General features: G+C 37.4%; 1 protein-coding gene across 1 annotated transcript in view; it reads right to left on the bottom strand.

Annotated features, from left to right (window-relative positions):
• Nucleotides 1–21178, bottom strand: part of LOC127640914 (insulin receptor-like) — a 93254-nt gene that overhangs the window by 60647 nt on the left and 11429 nt on the right. Inside the window, exon 2 of the mRNA XM_052123628.1 lies at nucleotides 1962–2510. Coding sequence (XP_051979588.1) covers nucleotides 1962–2510 — 549 coding nt within the window. The remainder of the gene's footprint in view (nucleotides 1–1961; nucleotides 2511–21178) is intronic.

Raw genomic sequence — 21178 nt, 5'->3', positions numbered from 1 at the left:
ATGGACAAAAATGGCCATGTCAAAAAGTGTCATAAAAATATTATAGAATAATATTTTTTCTACTTTCACTGACTTATATTTTAACCAGCATCAGTTCTAATCATAATTACCAAACATTCATTTATTTTCAGAATTTTAACACTTTAAACGCCGGTTTGTTTACATAATGCCACTGTTGTTTTTTATAAAAAATATAATAATTATAATTATTTTCAATTTAATAAATGCTAAACAGAATTTTTTATTTTTATTATTAGAGCCTCAGACACATACAAACCACACTCTGAAATCCATACCAACACACTCACACAATTATATATTCATAATGTATCTAATTGGCTCTATAATATGCATAAGCCAAAAACAGCAGAAAACAACAACAAAAGCTGATGATATGCCAAACCTGAAAAAATGGCACGATCTGGTAAAAAATATTTAAAATGTAAATTTTGAAGCCTTGCCAACATAATGAAAGCATGTTAAACAAGATTGCATAATTTTATAGTTAAATGGCACTGGGATTAAAAATCGCAGTTTTAATGGGTTTCAATGGGGCCATTTTTGTCCAAAACGATGCTAAGAGGGAGTATTTTGTGTAACTAGTGCAAAAAATATATTTTTTAAAGAAAATAGGGTGAAATATTAAAATTCCAATAAAAATTCACACCTGTGGAAAATTTTATGCAGTTAGCATTAACACAGACAAAGTTATCAAAAAAACAAAACTGAAAAAGCCAAAAATGTCCACAAGGATGCACAAGGGTTAATTGTCATGAAAATAATTTCACAATGCACAAAATCTTAATGAGTGTAAAAAAAAAAGCTTCATTTTCATACAAAATTTTAATTCCTAATATATTTTTTTTAATTTGTGTGAAATATGAACTTAATTTTTTTATCCCCTTTTCTCCTCAATTTGGAATGCCCAATTCCCACTACTTTGTAGGTCCTCGTGGTGGCACGATTACTCGCATCAATCCGGGTGGCGGAGGACAAGTTTCCTCCGCTTCGGAGACGCCAATCCGCACATCTTATCACGTGACTCACATGCATGACACCGCGGAGACTCACAGCATGTGGAGGCTCATGCTACTCTCTGCAATCCACACACAACTCACCACACGCCCCATTGAGAGCGAGAACCACTAATCACCACCACGAGGAGGTTACCCCATGTGACTCTACCCTCCCTAGCAACCGGGACAATTTGGTTGCTTAGGAGACCAGGCTGGAGTCACTCAGTACACCCTGTATTCAAACTCACGACTCCAGGTGTGGTAGTCAGCGTCAATACTCGCTGAGATACCCAAACCCCCAACTAGATGTTCTGGACCGGTTTTGTAAGATTCACCCATTGGTCCACAAGTTAATCAAAATCACTTTTTTTTCTCTCCTTAATTTGGCACCGAGACCACAGCCTTAAAATACACAGACTTGCAGGCAATATTTTATACCTCAAGCAAAGAATTTGATTTACTAGTAAGTAAAAAAAAATAAAAAGGAATGGGGCTCTATTGCCTCATTTTAATGATAAATAAAACCGAACTGATGGTGACCATTTCCCTAAAACACTTGCACGCGACAACAGTGGATCACAATTGGTTTTACTTCAGGATCCAGATTTTACCTTGAACATCAAGAGGTGCCCAAATCAGTCCCAAATCAGCTTTAATGTAATCTAGGTTGTATTTATTTTTAGTTTGCATAGTTTTGTGGCTTTCGAGGATGAGCGCATGTAGCGCAACCTGTCCACGTTTGCCTAACTTGGCTTGCTTTATAGAGTTTCAGATGGACTTGCTCCAAAATACCATAGATTTTGACTGCACTGCCTTAGACATCAACAACAAAAGACATTACGCAACCAGATCTGCAACTAATTTTTGGGTTGCGACACACAAGTTCAGAACCGATTTGCTACAACACAACAACAGCTTCGAAAGAAGAAACAAAACGCAACTCACTTCTCTGGCAATGATTCTGGTTCCAGCAGCGTTCACCATAATGATCGTTGATGGTTGTCTGGGTGCAGGTGATCTTCCCTGTGATGGTTCCTGGGCAAACGTCTCCACACTCCCGATGGTCCTTGTTGGCCACTAAGTATTTATCCTCCGCCGAATCCAAGATCTTGGACCAATCGATTGTGGACAGGTAACACAGATCCGGATTCTTCTCGATCCGCACCGATCCCCGAGTGATGTTGGTCAGACTGCGGAGGCCGATTTCCTTCAGTTGGAGCATTTCAAACATGACCAGGGCATAGTTGAAGAAGAGGTTGTTGCCGCGGATGACTGTGAGGTTCGGGAAAAGGTCGCTGAGACTCTCCAGGCCGTAGACACGGAACAGAAGCAGGTAGTCCGTAATGATGACTAGTTTCGGAAAGCTGAGGCCACGGAAGTCTTCTAGTCTGGTCTTGAACATGAGCAGGATTTTTAGATGGCCTTCGATTACCGTGCAGTTCTCAAGAACGCGCAGATTGGTTCCATTGTTGCGGATGTCTATGCTGGGGCAAACTGCAATGAGAGAAAAAATGATTGAGAATGAGTGATTAGCATGCTGTGTGATGGCGTTTATTTTGCACACGGTTCCTTTGTAAAAAAACTTCAACATCAGTATATAATATCAATGGCTAGTTGTTGCAAATTCAGTATAGATGAACAAAAAAAAACTTGAAATATACTAATAATTTAATTCTAAGTTGCAATATGTTTTCAAAGCCTTTAAAGGAGTTCATATATTTTTTTTGTATGATTCCATGTTCAAAATGAAGGTGCTGTTCAGACCTGAATGTGCCGTTGCGCTAAAAAGCTAGACACAGCGAAACGAACACAATAGATCGCAGGCATCTTTAAGTGTGTTTTTAAAAGTTTAGGTTATTATAAACGAAAATGTGTTAAATAAAGCAACGCTCCTGTACAAGATACTGAAAAAAACAAGATGCGGCGCAATAGTCAAAGATGTGTTTATGCGCTAAAAAAATATACGTAGCGAAATGATGGAAATGTCAGAGTTCGATTCTCAAGCACGTTTTTAAAAGTTTAGGTTATAACCTGACAGGGTGTTAAATAAAGCAACGCTCCTGTACAAGATGCTGAAAAAAAAGATTCACAACGGTCAAAAACGCGCTGTTGCGCTAAAAACCTAGACAGCGAAATGAAGAGAATCGAACACATACATTTCCAAGCGCGTTTTTAAAAGTTGCGGTTATATACAACCCGTCAGGGTGTTAAATAAAGCAACGCTCCTGTACAAGAGCTTAAAAGCTAGATGTAGCGAAATTAAGAGAATCGAACGCAGACATCTAGAAGTACGTTGTTTAAAATGTTGACGTTATGCTAACTGATGCAACGCTACTGTGCAAGGTGTTGAAAAAAATTGTCAAAAACGTGCATTAAGTGCATGTTTACATGGAAAAACTATTGAAAGACATTGCAAATGGGCGCATTTGGTGTAAATGGACCCTTAAGGTATTTGCATTTTAAGCTGAACAAAAACATTTTATTTAATTGTTTATCACAATTATTTCTATGACAGTTAATCGTCAGACAAAGTTTCCTGATTATAAGATATTAAGTAAAACAAAAGCATGTATATTTACATGTACAGACCGTCCTAACAGATTATCAACACTATGTAATGCATAAAGCGTGTCTCCGCAGCTGCTTTTCTAAGTTAATTCATAATCGAGCCCCGTGCACGCTGAGACGAGGAAGAGAGAATTCATTAGCACAGCGATTCTCAACAAGAGAGCATCTGCTAATGGAAAACATCAAGCAGAATTCCATTCAGAGCTGCTCCATTGATTCACCATCAAAAGAATTCTCACAGGGCTTTTTCAACGGTTAGGGGGGTTCCTCTTCGCTTCTGAAATCATTACAAAATATTCACTGTGGACCATTCATTTAAAACACTGTACTAGAAACACCATTAGATATACAATACAAAAATAATGTTCTTAAACAGTATGTGTGTCTACTTTTCCAGTAAAAATATTTTAACAATATTTAAGCAGAAGCTACATTTTATGAAGACCTCTTTTGTTTTTCAGAGAGTTTAATTAAGTTACATTTTTAAACATACCACAATTGCAAATAGTTATTTCATGTTTTATGCATCAATCTATATATATATATATATATATATATATATATATATATATATATATATATATATATATATAGAGTGAGATATATTCTTAAAGCAAGGATGAAAATAAACAATTAGGGGAAAATAAAGAGTAATAATAATAATAAATACAGTTGTGTGTGTGTATATATATATATATATATATATATATATATATATATATATATATATATATATATATATCTGTATATATATTATCTGATTTCAGTTTATAGTTAAAAAGAACGATATGCAAATTAGTGATCAAGACAAATTCTTAGCAGCAAAATCTCCACTGAAAGAAATCCCTGTAAAACAAAGACCTTTTCAGACCAATGTTTTTCTCGTGGAGACAAAGAGAGCATGTGATCTGTGGTATGAGCAGGTGTCCAAGTCCTTAAGACTTTACTGATCACAACAGACTCTGCTTTTCTCCATCTTTCTGCAGACAGCAGTCTGGGCAAATGGTTTTCCCATTGTGGTCTGATACGTCAGTTTTACCTCATCTTATCATGAGATTACAAATTAACCCACAAATTCACTAGTAAGGGAACTGATATGTCAAAAGATTCAAAATAGAACAAAAATGGGTGATTTAGGAACATTGGTCAAACAAAATTCAGGTGGATAACGTTTTTTTCCCTTTTTGGAGCTTGATAAACCCTTATCATTGTATATAAAAGATCATAAAACATCATTTTGTAACGTCAGTAAAGTGACATTTCTACACTGGGACAACAGAAGACCCCTCATATTAATGAGACATAATGGAACCAAAATCCAAACTTTAACTTTACAAAAGGACTCACAAGAATGGTTACATCAGGTCCCTAAACATAATTGAGCAAACATCATAAAACGGCAACGTCTCTCCATAGCAACAAGTCCCAACATGCACAAACATACAGTGTGTTCGCAAGACAAAAATGCATTGGCCACTTCAGTCGGTTTACGTCAGAGAAATAGTACTGAGGGTAAAATCTATGGGATTTTTTCAGCGGTTTTTATCGTCCACCATGTAAAAAGCTTAGCAAAAAGTAATAGCGCATCTAACTGCTAAGTAATAGCATCTCCTCAACAAGCCTCACCATTTGAGGTATCATTCATGTCTGTAGTACAAACAAGGCGGGACGAGCAACATAGTCTCATGACAACTCATAATAATTCATTTGAGATGGAGAAATCGTAAGATATCACACGACTTTGCTCATATGAAAAAGAATGACTTATTTCTATAGAGACCAACCAATCAGCAAACATAATTTCAAATTGATACAATACAGACGCAACATAGTCTCATGACAACTTTTAATAATTAGTACGAGATGGAGCAAAATCGTAAGATATCATCCGACTTGGCTCGTACGAAAATGTACGGCTTTTATTATTATAGATACCAACTAATCAGCAAACAGAATTTAAAATTGATACAATACAGACGCAATATAGTCTCATGACAACTTTTAATAATTCGTTTGAGATGGCGAAATCGTAAGATATCGTTCGACTTGGCTTTTACTCCTATAGATACCAACCAATCAACATACAGAATTTCAAATTGATAAAAAACAGCTGAATATAGTCTCATGATAACTCTTAATAATTAGTACGAGATGGAGCAAAATCGTAAGATATCATCCGACTTGGCTCTTACGAAAATGTACGACTTTTATTATTATAGAGACCAACCAATCAACATACAGAATTTCAAATTGATACAATACAGACGCAATATAGTCTCATACCAACTCATAATAATTCGTTTGAGATGGCGAAATCGTAAGATATCATCCGACTTGGTTCGCACAAAAAGGTACGACTTTTATCCCTATAGAGACTAATCAATTAAAGAATTTCAAATCGATACAATACCACAATGTTTTCTACCATGGTACAGCAAATTTTATTTTCCTTTTAAAATCATGGTTGGGTTTAGGTTTGGGCAAGTAGTTAGACTTTATAGTAAGGTTTAGGTTTGGGGTAGGGGTTAAACTTTATGGGAATTGTTTTTTAACTAGATGGGTAATGTTTGTTAAGACAAACTTTGATGTTAGCTTAGATATAAGTCAGATAATCAGATCATAGTCAAAGACAGTCAGACAGAAACTAACACAGATAGTCAGATAAACAAAAATGAGGACATGGCTGCATTAACGTGTTGGTTGACATTTTCAAGATCGGCTGTAAACAGATACAGGACTTGTTTTTGTAACCACATGAGACCTCATTTACCCGTCTGTTCTCACACACGACAAACTTACCCTTTTCCTATTCACTAAATTACTAAAACTGCTCATCGTCTGTATGAAGTGGGGAAGCATTCTTGCCCCAGCCTGACTGAAAGCAAATACCCAGACGTCATTTAGACCCCTGATTTATGGGTGTAAATGCGGTGATGTAAGTTGCTGCCTGTTTACACCACGCTTCAGGACTGGAGATGTGGTGGTGGTGGGGGTCTTTTATATACCGAAAAGAAGCAGCTGGTAGAGTAATGCTAACTGAGAAATGTGCTACGAAACAGTGACAAACGCCATAGAATGGACTGTAACAGATGGGGCTAATCGAGCTAGAGATGAAACATTAGCGATACCGAAAAACAACTCCAAGTTTAACTCAATAGTTTGAAGAAAGTTGAGAAAGTATAAGAAATAAATCCAGGAGATTGTAGATCGTACTGATGCAAAAACGGTAAATTTAAGATGTCGTTTAGTGGTTTTTTCTTATCTCTTGAAAACATGTCCATATCATATGTCAACCCATAATTCAAAAATAAGGATGCACAGATGTATCGGGCCCATGCCATGGGAACTGACACACCTCTATCCCATACAGACACCGGCATTTGGACCTGATGCTGATAACAGCTTGGATGGTCCTTTTCCTCTTTGGCCCAGAGGACTCTTTGGACAGTGATGATGTATGGCTTCTCCTTTACGTATTAAAGTCTTTAAAGGCGGCGAGTGGTGTTGACTAACAGAGGTTTGCTAAAGTAATCCCAAACCAATGTTCGTGATATCCATTACAGATGATGTTTTTAAGACAGTGATGTCTTGGACACATTCAGAAGTGTTTATCATCTTGCCCTTTACACACCAATATTTGACCAGATTACTTGAATCTTTTAACTATATTGTGCTCTGTAGAGGTTGAAATGTCCAAAATCCTTCTAATTTGTCTTTGGGGAACATCGTTCTCAAAGTGATGGATTATTTGCTTTAGCATCTGTTGGAAAATTGACAAGTCTCGAATGATCTTTCTCTTGAAGGACTCGGCTGTTTTTGGAGGCTCCTGATATACTATGACAGGATTGCCTCACCTGTTTAACATCTCCCGTTTCACATCACCTTGTTATTTCAACTCGTCAAATTGTTATTAGTCTTAAACTGCCCATCCCAACTATTTTTGAGCGTGTTGCAATCATCTGATTTGAAATGACTGTACATTATAAAAAAACAATAACATTCACAAGGTAAAACATCATATAATGTGCAGCTGTAGTGTTCAGCAAAGGGTCCTTTTTGTTTTTATTAGCATTTTTAATACGTTCCAAACATTTTTAGAATTGGCGTACCCACCAAAATAAATGAAATCCAAAAACAAAAAGCATGTCAAAAAAGCATAATATGAATTTGTTAATTTGTAAAAAAAAATAAAAAATAAGTAAAATGTGAGTTCTATTGTTAAGAATCACAAATATATAAGCCCAAAAATAACCTTTTTTCCCCACATTTATCGTAAAGTTAGCATTTTTTTAATTTACATTGTGGCCCACTTAAAATTTTGATCCATCATGTTTTTAACAAATCCAATCCATAGAACAATACAATAGGTTTGTACCTCATTGTATATTTTTGAAAGCATAACTGTGAGTTCACACCAGAGGCGGCGAGAAGCGTCAAATCGACCGGAAGTCATTGATTTTCAATGATAGCCAGCATCTCTCAGGGGCGAGAAGCGACGCGGCGAGTCTTGGGCGCGTGGGCGTCAGATGAAAGTTCAAGTGCGGGCAACATTATGGTAATGAGCTGTGACGCAGTTCGGCGGCAACCTATTGGAATATAGAAGTGCTCCGCTCTAGCGAAGTCTAGAGAACACAACCGTGTAAACTTTGGTTCCCACCAAACGTTTGTTCCGAAGATAAAATGGAGGAGAAACGGATTATTGCTGTGGCGGGTTTCCAGGTAATATGTGATCTGTCCCTGTTTGCTTACAGGGATATAAAACAACCAAGACCACTTATTATTACAAATGTATTTTATTTTGATGACAAACAACTAAAATATTAATTACTTTCTGCCATCGATCGATTTCTTATTTTCACATTTTAAAGAGTTCATGAGGATATACGCTACTTGTGATAGGTCGGCAAAAAGTAAATGGTCGACATGTCTGGATGTTTAAATTGCGGCCCCTTTAAATATAGTTCACAAAACAAAGCATTCTGAACAAACGTCGCCGCCTATTTCAACTACGTCCACGAGCGTCCGAGCGTTGAAGGCAGGGCAGCCAGAGCGAATTTTGACGCTCTCGCCGCTTCTGGTGTGAACGCACGGTTATTCCGAAGCAAAACTGATCTGGTGACAAAATTCGATACCGTATCAGCTAAGAAATGTAATACTGCCGCATGCCAATAAAAAACAAAACATAGCCTATTTTAGGGCCATTCAGGTTTTTTGCATTGTGACATTATCTTCATGACATTTTAGCACATTTCCCACCAAATTCTCATTACCTCAATGTATAATCTCATTAAAATAATACAGTTATTTAGAAAAAAACTACAATGATTATATACATTATTGTACAATTTCAACATTAACTTTTTTATATTACAGTAAAAAGTATTAGGAAGGAAATGTGCACAATGCCAAACATATTGTTCCTTAACAAAAGCTTAACTTTCTTTAAAGTTTGGGGTGAAATTGAACTCTTGACAGGTTTTTTGAGCTTCACCCAAAGACTGTTTCAAAATCAAGGGGTTTTCAGGTCATTTAAATAAACATCAGATCAGCAGTACATTGATATCTACAAAGACAAACTTTTACAGCATCTGTAGAGGCGCTGAAAAAAGCAACAAGAAGTGCATGAAGATCAAGACAGATCTTGCGATAAAGGCACACGTGACTGTTTAGGTTGCAACTCAGCATCTAAAACACAACGGGAGGGCTTATCATAAACACCCATCAACCACAGCGCTGACAAGTGTAAAATTATCTTTGCGTTCAAATGGATACATCCAAGTTGCAAAGCATTATTTAAGCAATACAGTAGGAGAGGCCTATAATAGATCTGGGCAAAGTGCGCGCAGCTTCAAAGACATTGTAGAAGCACCGTTTCTGAGTTTACATAAAAGCTGAGGGCCACACTGCAGCACAGGGGCCCGACAAAGGGGGACTGCAGGTTAAAAAAAATAATTATTCCCCCACAGCACAGATCAGGCCAAATAAAAGGGGGACACTTAAGCAGTAAAATGAGCCGTGCTATCCATGACGTAAGGCAAGCAGGACGGTTAGCGATCAAGCACATGAATGGATGTGCCTATAGCCTCTCACGTGAACAAAAACGCACTGAGAGAATGCCAAAGGAAATATGATTTCCACATCAGGGCTGGGACACTGCAATTATCATTAGAGGGATAGTTTACGCAAATATAAAAATTCTGTCAGTATTTACCTAACCCTCATGTACTTATTTCTTCTTCGGTGGAACACAAAAGGATGTTAAGTTTCATATATATATATATATATAAAAACAAAAACTATACAGAAACTTCCAACTGAAATGCATTCAGATCGGCAGTCTTAAAATACTAAAACTAAAATAGTCAGAGAGAAAACTAGCAACTTTAAGAATTGGGGAAGTATTTCTGCAAGGCCATCGAGATGCTTCAACACCCACTTAATATTTAAATTTCACACATTTAAATTTGGCTTTATTCGACAATTACATGTATTAATCACTAGCCTCAAACAAGTATGAAGGCATAAACTACAATTTCCCACTGTCTACACCATGGTTACTACGATACCAACATTTTGGCTTTGGTACGATACCAGCCTTGGTACCTCAGTATCGATACTTAGGCAACAAATAATAAAAAAAATAAAATAAAAAATAAAACAACTTACTTTTGATGAAATTACACCGAAAATTATAGTCTCATAGATACAAATGATGCCTTTTCTTTTTTAATTTTTCTGGATTCCATGTTAAAGGTTTTTATTTAAATGTTATGACCAAATTGTGTTTAATCAAATACATACTGAACAGCTTTGATCAAATGAAAATCGTATAATTTATAAATAATTATTTTAGGCAAAAAAATTAAAAGATGCACAACAGAGCTTTACGGTATTAATGAAAACAATCTGATTACCCGAGGCTGCCATGGCTGAATCACAACATGCTGATAGTCAGTACACTTGCTTTTGTGATGTTGCTTACAGATAATAATATTAATAATATAACCATTTAATATAATATTATTGTTATTATGAGTATTATTGCGACTGCTTTGAATATTACACTTTTATACAGTAGTAATACTTTACTGTCGTAATGTCTTCGATTTCACGCATTTAGTTAAATAAAGCTCTCATTTCAGCGGGACTTTTATTTTATAAAGACCTTTGAAGCTCTTCCTGTTTTTGAAGGGTTCGTTACATCAAATTTCCTGTGACTCATGAGCTGAAATCGCAGGTGAAAAATGTAATTTGAGAGTTCACAGCCGTTTATACACTGCAGATGGATACTATTGGACACACTGCATGAAAATCAAGCATTGGTCGTGTGTTGCGTTTGTGTAAGTAAATGAGTGGGTGTGTGTGTGTGTGTGCACGCAGCACATGTGACTGTATATTACTTAACAAAATGACATCCTTCTGCTGTTTAATGATCACACTTGGTCATATCCAGACTTTATTATTATTATTTATAAAATGTCTTTGATTTCATCTCAAAACTCTCACATTACATTTTGAAAATGGCAGCATACTTTAATATGGTACTGAAATTCACAACAAGATGACATCATACCATTTTAAATTTTTTGGCATTGTGATATTTCGTTAGTGCCAGTATACACCGCAACCCTAGTTTACACTATAAGATGCTAACTTATTTTTAGCTTTGCATTCCCAAAGGAGAATTGAATATGCTTCTAGCAATAATAACTAGCACTTGGAATCAATCAAGGTGTGGATGGTGGACCACCGGATCAAGACCCTGTCATGGCCAGCCCAATCTCCAGAACTGATCCCCATTGAAAACCTCTTGAATGTGATCAAGAGGAATATGGATCGCCACAAGCCATCAAACAAAGCCGAGATGCTTGAATTTTTGCACCCGGAGTGGCATAAAGTCACCCGACAGCGATGTGAAAGACTGGTAGAGGGCACGCCAAGACACATGACAGCTGTGATTGAAAAATCAGGATTATTCCACCAAATATTGATAAGATAAAACATTATTGTGATGTTTAAAAATGAACATGAACTTGCTTTATTTGCATTATTCGAGATCTGAAAACACTGCATCTTTGTTATTTTGACCAGTTGTCATTTTCTGCAAATAAATGCTCTAAATGACAATATTTTTATTTGGGATTTGAGAGAAATGTTGTCAGTATTTTATATAATAGAACAAAAATGTTAACTTTACTCAAACACAAACATATAGAGAGTAAATCCAGAGAAGTGGATCATTTTGCAGTGGTCTCTTCATTTCTTCCAGAGCTGTATATGTATAATATATATATATATATTCTACACATATAATACAAAATATATACACATTTAAATATATATATATATAATGCAATTAAGCAGAAAGTATATAGTTGGTTATATCTGATTGAAGTTAAGTGTTTTTGACAATAATATGGCTTGAATATCTAGGCAATGCAAAAAATACATTTGAAAATAAATAATAATCCCAGTTCCAAAAAAATGTATAAATTAATTAAATCAAATAAATTGCCATTTCCAGTCCCAACAAATATAAAGGAGAGTTTATGAACAGTATGAAGACTCTCTTGGAGATTTGAGTGTGCAGTTTAGGAGTAACGACACAAACCCCTTTTTATTTAGTCTTCAGCCAGCAAAAATGCTTTTAGCCTAAATACAGAAACAAAGTCAGTCTAGGCCAGATCTAAAGCCAAGACTTCATCTGTTAGGAAACCAGAACCGGCGAGAGCAAGTTTTCAGGCCTCCACATAATGAACAACAACATGAAAGCTGCATTTTGAGCAAAAACGGATGGTCAAACAGTGAGGACATCAAATACCATAAACTGTGGTGTAATTGCGCTCTCTGAAAGGCTTTTGCCCCAATACGGAGGCGTGTACCACTGAAGAGACACTAGAACACATTTCCTAGTGCTTCTAAAAGCAGCTACAAAACCCTCGGGTCATCGGGGACGCGGAGGTATGCCTCTCGTAGCACACTGCACCAAAACCAGATGGGAACTGGCATGTCAACTGTTTGGCTGTTTCTCTCAAATCTGCAGCATAGCCTGCGGAGGCAGCCACGTTTCTATCACACCAGATTTTAAGACAACAAGAATCTGGCGATAGAGCCGTTTCTTTGCTAAAAATGACCATTTTGTGACCTGATAAGGATTTCATAGTAAGAGTTAGGGATGGGTCAGGATGGTCACTTGAGCAGTCGATTATTGAGGTGGATGTTTAAAGTTAAGGTGAGTTTATTTACATTAGCTTTAAAGACTTTATGAAATCTTAATTGCTTTTAAGAAGGATACAAAAGGAACTAAAGCGTCTAGAAAAGGAGAGAGGAAAATGGTACACAAGTCAAAACTGGAAAAGGCTTTTGAAAGTAATGATACGAAACAGGTATGGGATACCATGAAGGGGTTGACTGGACTGTCAACCACACAGAACTCATTAGCAGATAATGAGATAGAGTTCACAAATCAACTGAATCAATTCTTCTCCAGGTTTGATAAAGGTAATTTCAGATCAGACTATCATGAGTATTATTAATTCGGTTATTCCAGAATTGATGTTATGGTTGAAGAGGCGAGGAGTACTTTTAAACAATTCAATCAGAGGAAGGCTACAGGACCAGATAAGAGCTTGCACCTGTTTGGCAAACTATTTTTCAGAGTTCCTTAGATACTCATATTATCCCTGAAATGTGGAAGACTTTGTATGCGATACCTCTACCAAAGAAAGTAGGGGTGGAGGAATTAGGGGATTTTCGGCCCATAGCCTTAAGCTCAGTGGTAAAGACGCTGGCTATCACCCCTGGAGTTTGCTAGTTCTAATCCGGGGCGTGCTGAGTGACTCCAGCCAGGTCTCCTAGGTTGTTAGGGAGGGTAGAGTCACATGGGGTAACCTCCTCGTGATCGCTATAATGGTGGTTCGTTCTCGGTGGGGCGCGTGGCGAGTTGTGCGTGGATGCCGTGGAGAATAGCTAGGTCTACGTGGCAACGCGCTCAACAAGCCACGTGATAAGATGCGCGGGTTGACGTCTCAGACGCGGAGGCAGCTGGGATTCGTCCTCCGCCATCCGGGTTGAGTCGAATAGTATCGAATAGTATCATAAAAATAATCCTTGGACTTGTGCATCATATTCCAAGTCTTCTGAGGGTATATGATGGATTTTTGGTGAGAAACAACCCAAATTAATGTCATATTTCAATGAGAAGCTCGTCCACAGTGGCCCGCAATCACAAGAGTACTTTCACAGTTTAGAGCTAAAAAAAACAATTCCTTTAACAAAAAGTTTTCAATTGACACTGTAATTAGTCCGAGTACTCGAGTAGAAAAATAACCAAAATCCCTAGTATGTATACTTTGGGCATTCGGGTCCCTCGCGAGAGGCTCATCATATGTAGATTATTACGATGTTTCGCTGCGTCATAGTTTAAGCTCCTCCCCATTGTGCCTTGTGAAACCAATTGTGCCGTGCGAGTTCACAACAAAACGACTTTTTAAGTGACAGTTGGACAGTAGGATTCTAGAGAAACTAATCACCCTCAATAAACAACTAGTCGACCAGCCAAAGTTGTGACTTTGTGACCCATCCCTGCATGTGGCAACCCAGCAAAAGCTTAGATTTTTTTGTCTTCCGCACCATCTTGAAATCGAAGGGTTGCAGCAAGCTGCAAACAGACAAGAAGACAAAAGCCAATATGGATCAGTTCCTCATTCAGACTGCTGATGGGCGCAGTGTTTGGGCGAGACGGAGCTAAATGAATATGGCCATTGCAGTGCGGCCCCTCCCGTGCAGTGTCTGGAACATGTCCACGCAGTTACCGCAGGGAGAGGAGCGGCTGAGCGTCTACAGGAGGAGACAGGTCACTTTAATGGGCTGTTTGTCTGATCTGGAGACCACCAGCTCAGACTGCCTGCTGCTGGTTAAAGCCTGTGTCAACCCATAAACCTGCACACTCAGTCACACTCTGTGGCTCATCACCAAGCAGTTATGGCTTGCTTTTATTTTTTAATTTTCATGTGTAGGTGACAAAACTGACCCAATGTGACAGAGGAGGTGGGTGCTATGGAGTCAACTCTATGAACTCTTTAAAACAGAATATAATTCAACAGAACCAAATGTAATCATTCAGGACAGAAAAAGGACCAAACAGAACTTAAAATAGAACCGAAATACAGTAAAATAGTATCAAACAAAACAGAAAAGAATAGAATCAAAAGAACTAAATAGAATAAAATGGAACATAATAGGTAATAAACCAAACAGAAATAAACAGAAAAAGAATAGAATCAAACAGAAACTTAACTGAACCGAATAGAAATCTACCAGAAAATAACAAAATCGAATAGAACAGAATCAAAACAAATTAACTGAACCAAACAGAACTAAAAATAGAACCAAAATACAGTAAAATAGTATCAAACAAAACAAAATAAAGAATAAAAGAACTAAATAGAATAAAATGGAACATAATAGATAATAAACCAAACAGAAATGAACAGAAATAGAACAGAATCAAACAAATTAACTGAACCCTTACCCAACAGAACTAAAAATAGAACTGAAAAACAGTAAACTAGTATAAAAAAAACAGAAAAGTATAGAATCAAAAGAATTAAATAGAATAAAATGGAACATAATAGATAATAAACCAAACAGAAATAGAACAGAATCAAACAAATTAATTTAACCAAACAGAATCAATCTCAAATTAACAGAAAAAGAATAGAATAAAATAGAAATTAACTAAACCGAAGGGAGATGAATAGAATTCAACAAAAAAGAACCGAACAGAATCAAAAAGAACTGAACTGAACCAAATAGAATAAAAAAGAAATGAACAGAATAGAATTTAATGTAACAGAAATTATCTGAAACCGATAGAATAAAATGAAATAGAAATAAACTGAAACAAATAGAACTACACAAAATTTAAATGAACCAAATAGAAAAGAATCAAATTTAACCGGACTGAACTGAACAGAACAAACTAGTAGACCAAAATATTATAGAATTGAATAAAAGCTGAACAGAACAGAATACAACAAAAACACCAGACAGAACCAAACAGAATGGAAATAAACATCAAAAAAAGATTCGTTTTTCTGTGCACGATCCTGAAAGACAAACTCTGCGCTAAATGATTTCATTGTATACAGGATTCCCTCCATAAACAATATTATTCATGCATTTATGAATGTTTCTGAGAATGTGTACCTGCAGCATGCATGAGACAGCGATGAAATATCAATTCATTACACCGAGACTAGGAGCTTAACTAATATTTCCATTATTTGTTTTTCCGTTAGACTTTCCTGGATGTTAAACAGTTTCGAAAAGATTTCGAACACACAGCAGCATGTTGATTTTTCCATTCTGTATGTCCTTAACCCAAGCAAGGTGGGACATGCACTAAACATGCAGAGAACTTCAACCCACAAATAACTCACTGTCTGGTCAATAGACCTAACAGATCCAACATTTCAACTCAAGTCTATGTGCAGCCTGTCTGCAAACCCAGGTCTGGATGGACAAAATGTTGCATATTCCAAAAGGTAAACAAATTTGTCTGAATGAATATCAAGTACGGCAGGGCAGTATGACAGTCAATATCATGCAACAGCAGAAATGCGCCAACCAGTTGAGGTTACGATCATTAAGAAACAATTACAAAAACAAAATAATTACCGACACTGTAACTGTGCACTACAATACGAACAAAAACAATTAGGCTACAGAAAAAATTACTTTAGTTTTCATATTATCGTTAACGAAAACGGTTATTTAGAATAACGGAAACATTTATTGTAACAAAAAATAAAAACGGGTGTTTGCAAAAGAACGAAACCAAATCTGACATTATAAATTCGCACTACAATTCAAAAATGATTGAAAAAAGAAAACTAGCATTGGTCAAATATTTTCGTTAGCTAAAAAAATTTTAAATGGGGGCCTGGGTAGCTCATCGAGTAAAGACGCTGTCTAACACTCGTAGAGTCACGAGTTTGAATCCAGGGTGTGCTGAGTGACTCCAGCCAGGTCTCCTAAGCAACCAAATTGGCCCGGTTGCTAGGGAGGGTAGAGTCACATGGGGTAACCTCCTTGTGGACTACATTTACAAGCTTGTACATGCGCGATTAAATTGCGCAGTAGCTCAACTGATAGAGCATTGCACTTGCGATACAAATGACCGGTACGAGTTGTGAAGAGCATGCGAGTCGACGCGTGATCTGAAAGTGTTATAGAAGCACCACAAAATGACATGGTTGCTTCAGCGATTGCGTTTTCATCTCAAATTGGCAAATTAGCTTTCTGACACTATGGCTTAGGTTTAAGTTTTAGGGTAGGGAAGTCAGATTTGTTGATTTAAAACTCAATAGAGCATTAACCTTAAAAACCTCATTGGTTTGGGATCGGTGTAATAACATTTCGCAAAAATTGTGTGTACAAATCATTAGTGCAGGTTTTATACTATAACAACTTGCTTGGCCTCTAAATTACTTTCTTATTCAGCTGATATGACCAAGCCCTTTTATTTTTCAACTCCTCCCTTCTAACCGCTTGTCTCCATTTTGTTACAGAACACCCCCCTTTTCCCAATAAACCAAACCTGAGAAATATTAAGTGGAGCAAAAAGTGTGAGACCCAACTCATCGGTCTCCTGATAACAAAACAAATAGCCGTGATTTTTCACGTAACGCCTTTTGTAGGAGGAGCGATTAAGAGCAAAGATGTTCGCGTGTTGTCAAAGACAAAAACAGATGGACCAAATCCAATAGACACTCTAAACACAACAATCCAATTAAAGGAGTAAAGAACTACCCTTCAACATGAGCTTACGAGAACAACAAAGGTTGGACAGCGTCTTGCTGGAGTATGATCCAATTATTCACCTGCAACCATCTCCTAATGGGGCTAGCTGAAGGCAATGAGCTTTCAAGCGGAGAACACAGCAAAGCACAGTTAGCACAGTTCAGTTCCTGTAAAATCACAAGACAGAACTTAAGTTTGCCACAAAACTCTTCTAAAGCCGTTGAATAAATATCAAACTAAAAACGTTCTAGTATTGCTAGAATTAGCTTGCTAAATGGCACCAAAACCTGACATACAATTAAGGCCACATCCACACTAATCCACTTTCGTTTGAAAACGACTCGTTTTGGGTTTGCTGATGTAATAGTTTACATCGAAGTATGCAGTTACGGAGAGCATTCTCAGTTTTCGGTGGAGGAAAAACACCATTCTAATGTGGACGAGAGACGTAAACATACCAGAAATACTAAATAATTAGTGTGCATGTGGTCTAAAATAATATGCGCATAAATTCAAATCAAACCAACCCTAGTTTTTGCTTTGTTTAAAGGCGAAGTGCACCAATACTGGCACCAATATAACATCAGCTCAACCAATGGTGAGAGTTTGGGTTGGGACTTCCTGTTTGACAAACCAATGGCAGATGGATAAAATCTGAGATTGAAAAAAATCAAGTCCCGCCCTACTTTGTCTTGTTGAATATCCTTGTTCACATGGAAATATGTAACGATTTAGAAGTAAAATGGGTCACGAATTAATTTTCATTTTGACATTAAAACTGTTAAAAGTCCTCAAGAAAAACACCTCAAGAGTTTGGACCATCTTTCTAAGTTTACCAAACGAACATTATGCATAACTGGACTGGATGAAAACAAGCAGGCAATAAAAGATGACCGAGTTGGATGTTGACACTTATAAATCTTCTGTAAAAGCAGCCAATTGGTGATGCGTACAGGGACGGATTATCATGGCCGTGCATTGTATTTGTGTGTGTGTGATAGGCAGGAATGACGGGTGAGAATACGTGTTGTAAAAGAGAAAAACAAAACAGTAAATGACAGTGAACTCTCTCACCTCCCTTCAAACAAGAAAAGCTCTGGGACTACGTGCCGCCTGACAGCAGAGCACAGACACAAAGCCACAAAGACACCGTTTCTGGTCTCGGGTGGGGAACGCAGCCCAATGGATGAAATGTTCTCTTTTCTAACTTGGTTTACACCATCAATGCCAAGGAATTTAAATAGAGAGGATGAGTAATTGGGGCATGTTGTCACAGAAGGCCAATGTGTGTTCAAGGAACTGTATTCCTTTATCCTTGGCAATAGAGTGCAACAGTGCCCACCCACTGATTCAGCCATCTTGGTTCTGGAAGTGTTTTTACCCATACATTTTTTCTGTAGGTATTTCATAAAGTCCTTCATAAAGGAGTTCTTAGCCATGGACCAAACCAACCAGCACCGAGATGAATCACAACATTACAAACTTTGATTTGAAGCAAAAAAGTATTTAAGAAATCATGAATTAAAAGTCTATAATGAGGGAATGAACTACAATCCCATGAAGCATTGCGATTGACGTAATCAAATGAAAAACAATGGGAAATCTAAAACTATTGATTTAAAGTTGTTTATCATAAGTATAGAAAGACTGTGTTTTAGGCTTATTGCAAATATTCAGATTTATACAAATGAATAAGTAGTTTGAGTGTGTAGGGAGATCGACTCGATTGAGCCATGGCAATGGACGATCGCTACAGAGCTCTTTTGGCACACTTTGCTCACTGTGATTCTCTGATTGGTGGAATTATCTTCTGGATCATGGGTAGTGTAGTGTTTCACCAGGAATTCCACTATTAAACACAATTTCTTAAAAAATGAAGTTGAATGATTTTTAGTCTATACAGAAACTGACTTTCAAAAATAAACCAATCTTGAGAAATATTAAGTGGAGTAAAAAGTGTGAGACCGAACACAAGGTGCGTACACACTGCCAGCGACATCGCGCGCAACAGCGACTCAATACCATTCATTTTCAATGCGAGCACAGCGACTTCCGGCGACACGAGCTGTCGCGACCGTTGGCGCTAGATGTGGGCGTGTCCAGCGACGCGACAAAGTTGAGAAAAGTTCAACTTTGGAGCGACTAACGGAAGCGACAGCCAACAGGAGAGACGACGGGAGAGCTCACGTGTCCCTTCTCTCTCTCTCTCTATCAAGACGGATGAAAGGCTAATTCTTGCTGTTAGAAATTTCCCAGTGCTCTATGATATGTCTCTCCCCACGTACAAGGACATTTTTAAGAAAAATACTGCGTGGAAAGGTGTATCTGAGATCGCGGGGATTTTATGGACCCAGAAAGACCGGCATTTGCATTTTCGCCGGAGATAAACAGCCGCTATGGCAAACAGCACGCCTTCTTTCTCATTCATCTTTGATATAAAGCATTTTATGTACTGATTCCATTTATATTTAGTCTTTTCCCTCCAAAATGCTTTGTTTTTAGTGGCAAGAAAAGAGATTAGCTGTCAACAGCAATGGAATGACATCCGTGAATGTCATTTATAAACGTTATTAGGCAACCAGTAGTGGGAACACCCACTAGCGACTTCACCGCCAGCCACTGGCGACTTGCAGCGACAAAGTCGCTGGCAGTGTGTACGCAGCTACATCGGTCTCTTGATAACAAAATATAAAAACAAATAGCTGTGACTTTCCATGTAACTCCTTTTGTAGGAGGAGCGATTAAGAGCAAAGATGTTCGCGTGTTGTCAAAGACAAAAACAGATGGACCAAATCCAATAGACACTCTAAACACAACAATCCAATTAAAGGAGTAAAGAACTACCCTTCAACATGAGCTTACGAGAACAACAAAGGTTGGACAGCGTCTTGCTGGAGTATGATCCAATTATTCACCTGCAACCATCTCCTAATGGGGCTAGCTGAAGGCAATGAGCTTTCAAGCGGAGAACACAGCAAAGCACAGTTAGCACAGTTCAGTTCCTGTAAAATCACAAGACAGAACTTAAGTTTGCCACAAAACTCTTCTAAAGCCTTTGAATAAATATCAAACTAAAAACGTTCTAGTATTGCTAGAATTAGCTTGCTAAATGGCACCAAAACCTGACATACAATTAAGGCCACATCCACACTAATCCACTTTCGTTTGAAAACGACTCGTTTTGGGTTTGCTGATGTAATAGTTTACATCGAAGTATGCAGTTACGGAGAGCATTCTCAGTTTTTGGTGGAGGAAAACGCCATTCTAATGTGGACGAGAGACGTAAACATACCAGAAATACTAAATAATTAGTGTGCATGTGGTCTAAAATAATATGCGCATAAATTCAAATCAAACCAACCCTAGTTTTTGCTTTGTTTAAAAGGCGAAGTGCACCAATACTGGCACCAATATAACATCAGCTCAACCAATGGTGAGAGTTTGGGTTGGGACTCCCTGTTTGACAAACCAATGGCAGATGGGAGTTTTTGGGGAAAATAGCCGTTATTTGTGCAATTATGTTTGGTAGGGTAGATGTTACACAATTAACTTTTGAGCCAGAAACATACTTTGAGCAAAAACACAAACTAAAAGAGAGATCACAAATATTAAATAATAGGGATGTGCTAAACTTGTCCACCAAACATTTTCAGCCAAAACTGCCATAAAATGCCATTTTCAGTCCATTAACAGAAAAGTTATTCTAGTTTAATTACATGTAAGCGGCAGCTGATGATGATGGATGATAGATTTACGCTAAAAAGGTCTTAGACACCTGCACCTGTGTT

Source organism: Xyrauchen texanus, chromosome 50, assembly GCF_025860055.1.
Source record: "Xyrauchen texanus isolate HMW12.3.18 chromosome 50, RBS_HiC_50CHRs, whole genome shotgun sequence".
Lineage (NCBI taxonomy): Eukaryota > Metazoa > Chordata > Actinopteri > Cypriniformes > Catostomidae > Xyrauchen > Xyrauchen texanus.
Note: the sequence above shows the minus strand (reverse complement) of the source record. Positions and strands in the feature narration are given on the sequence as shown.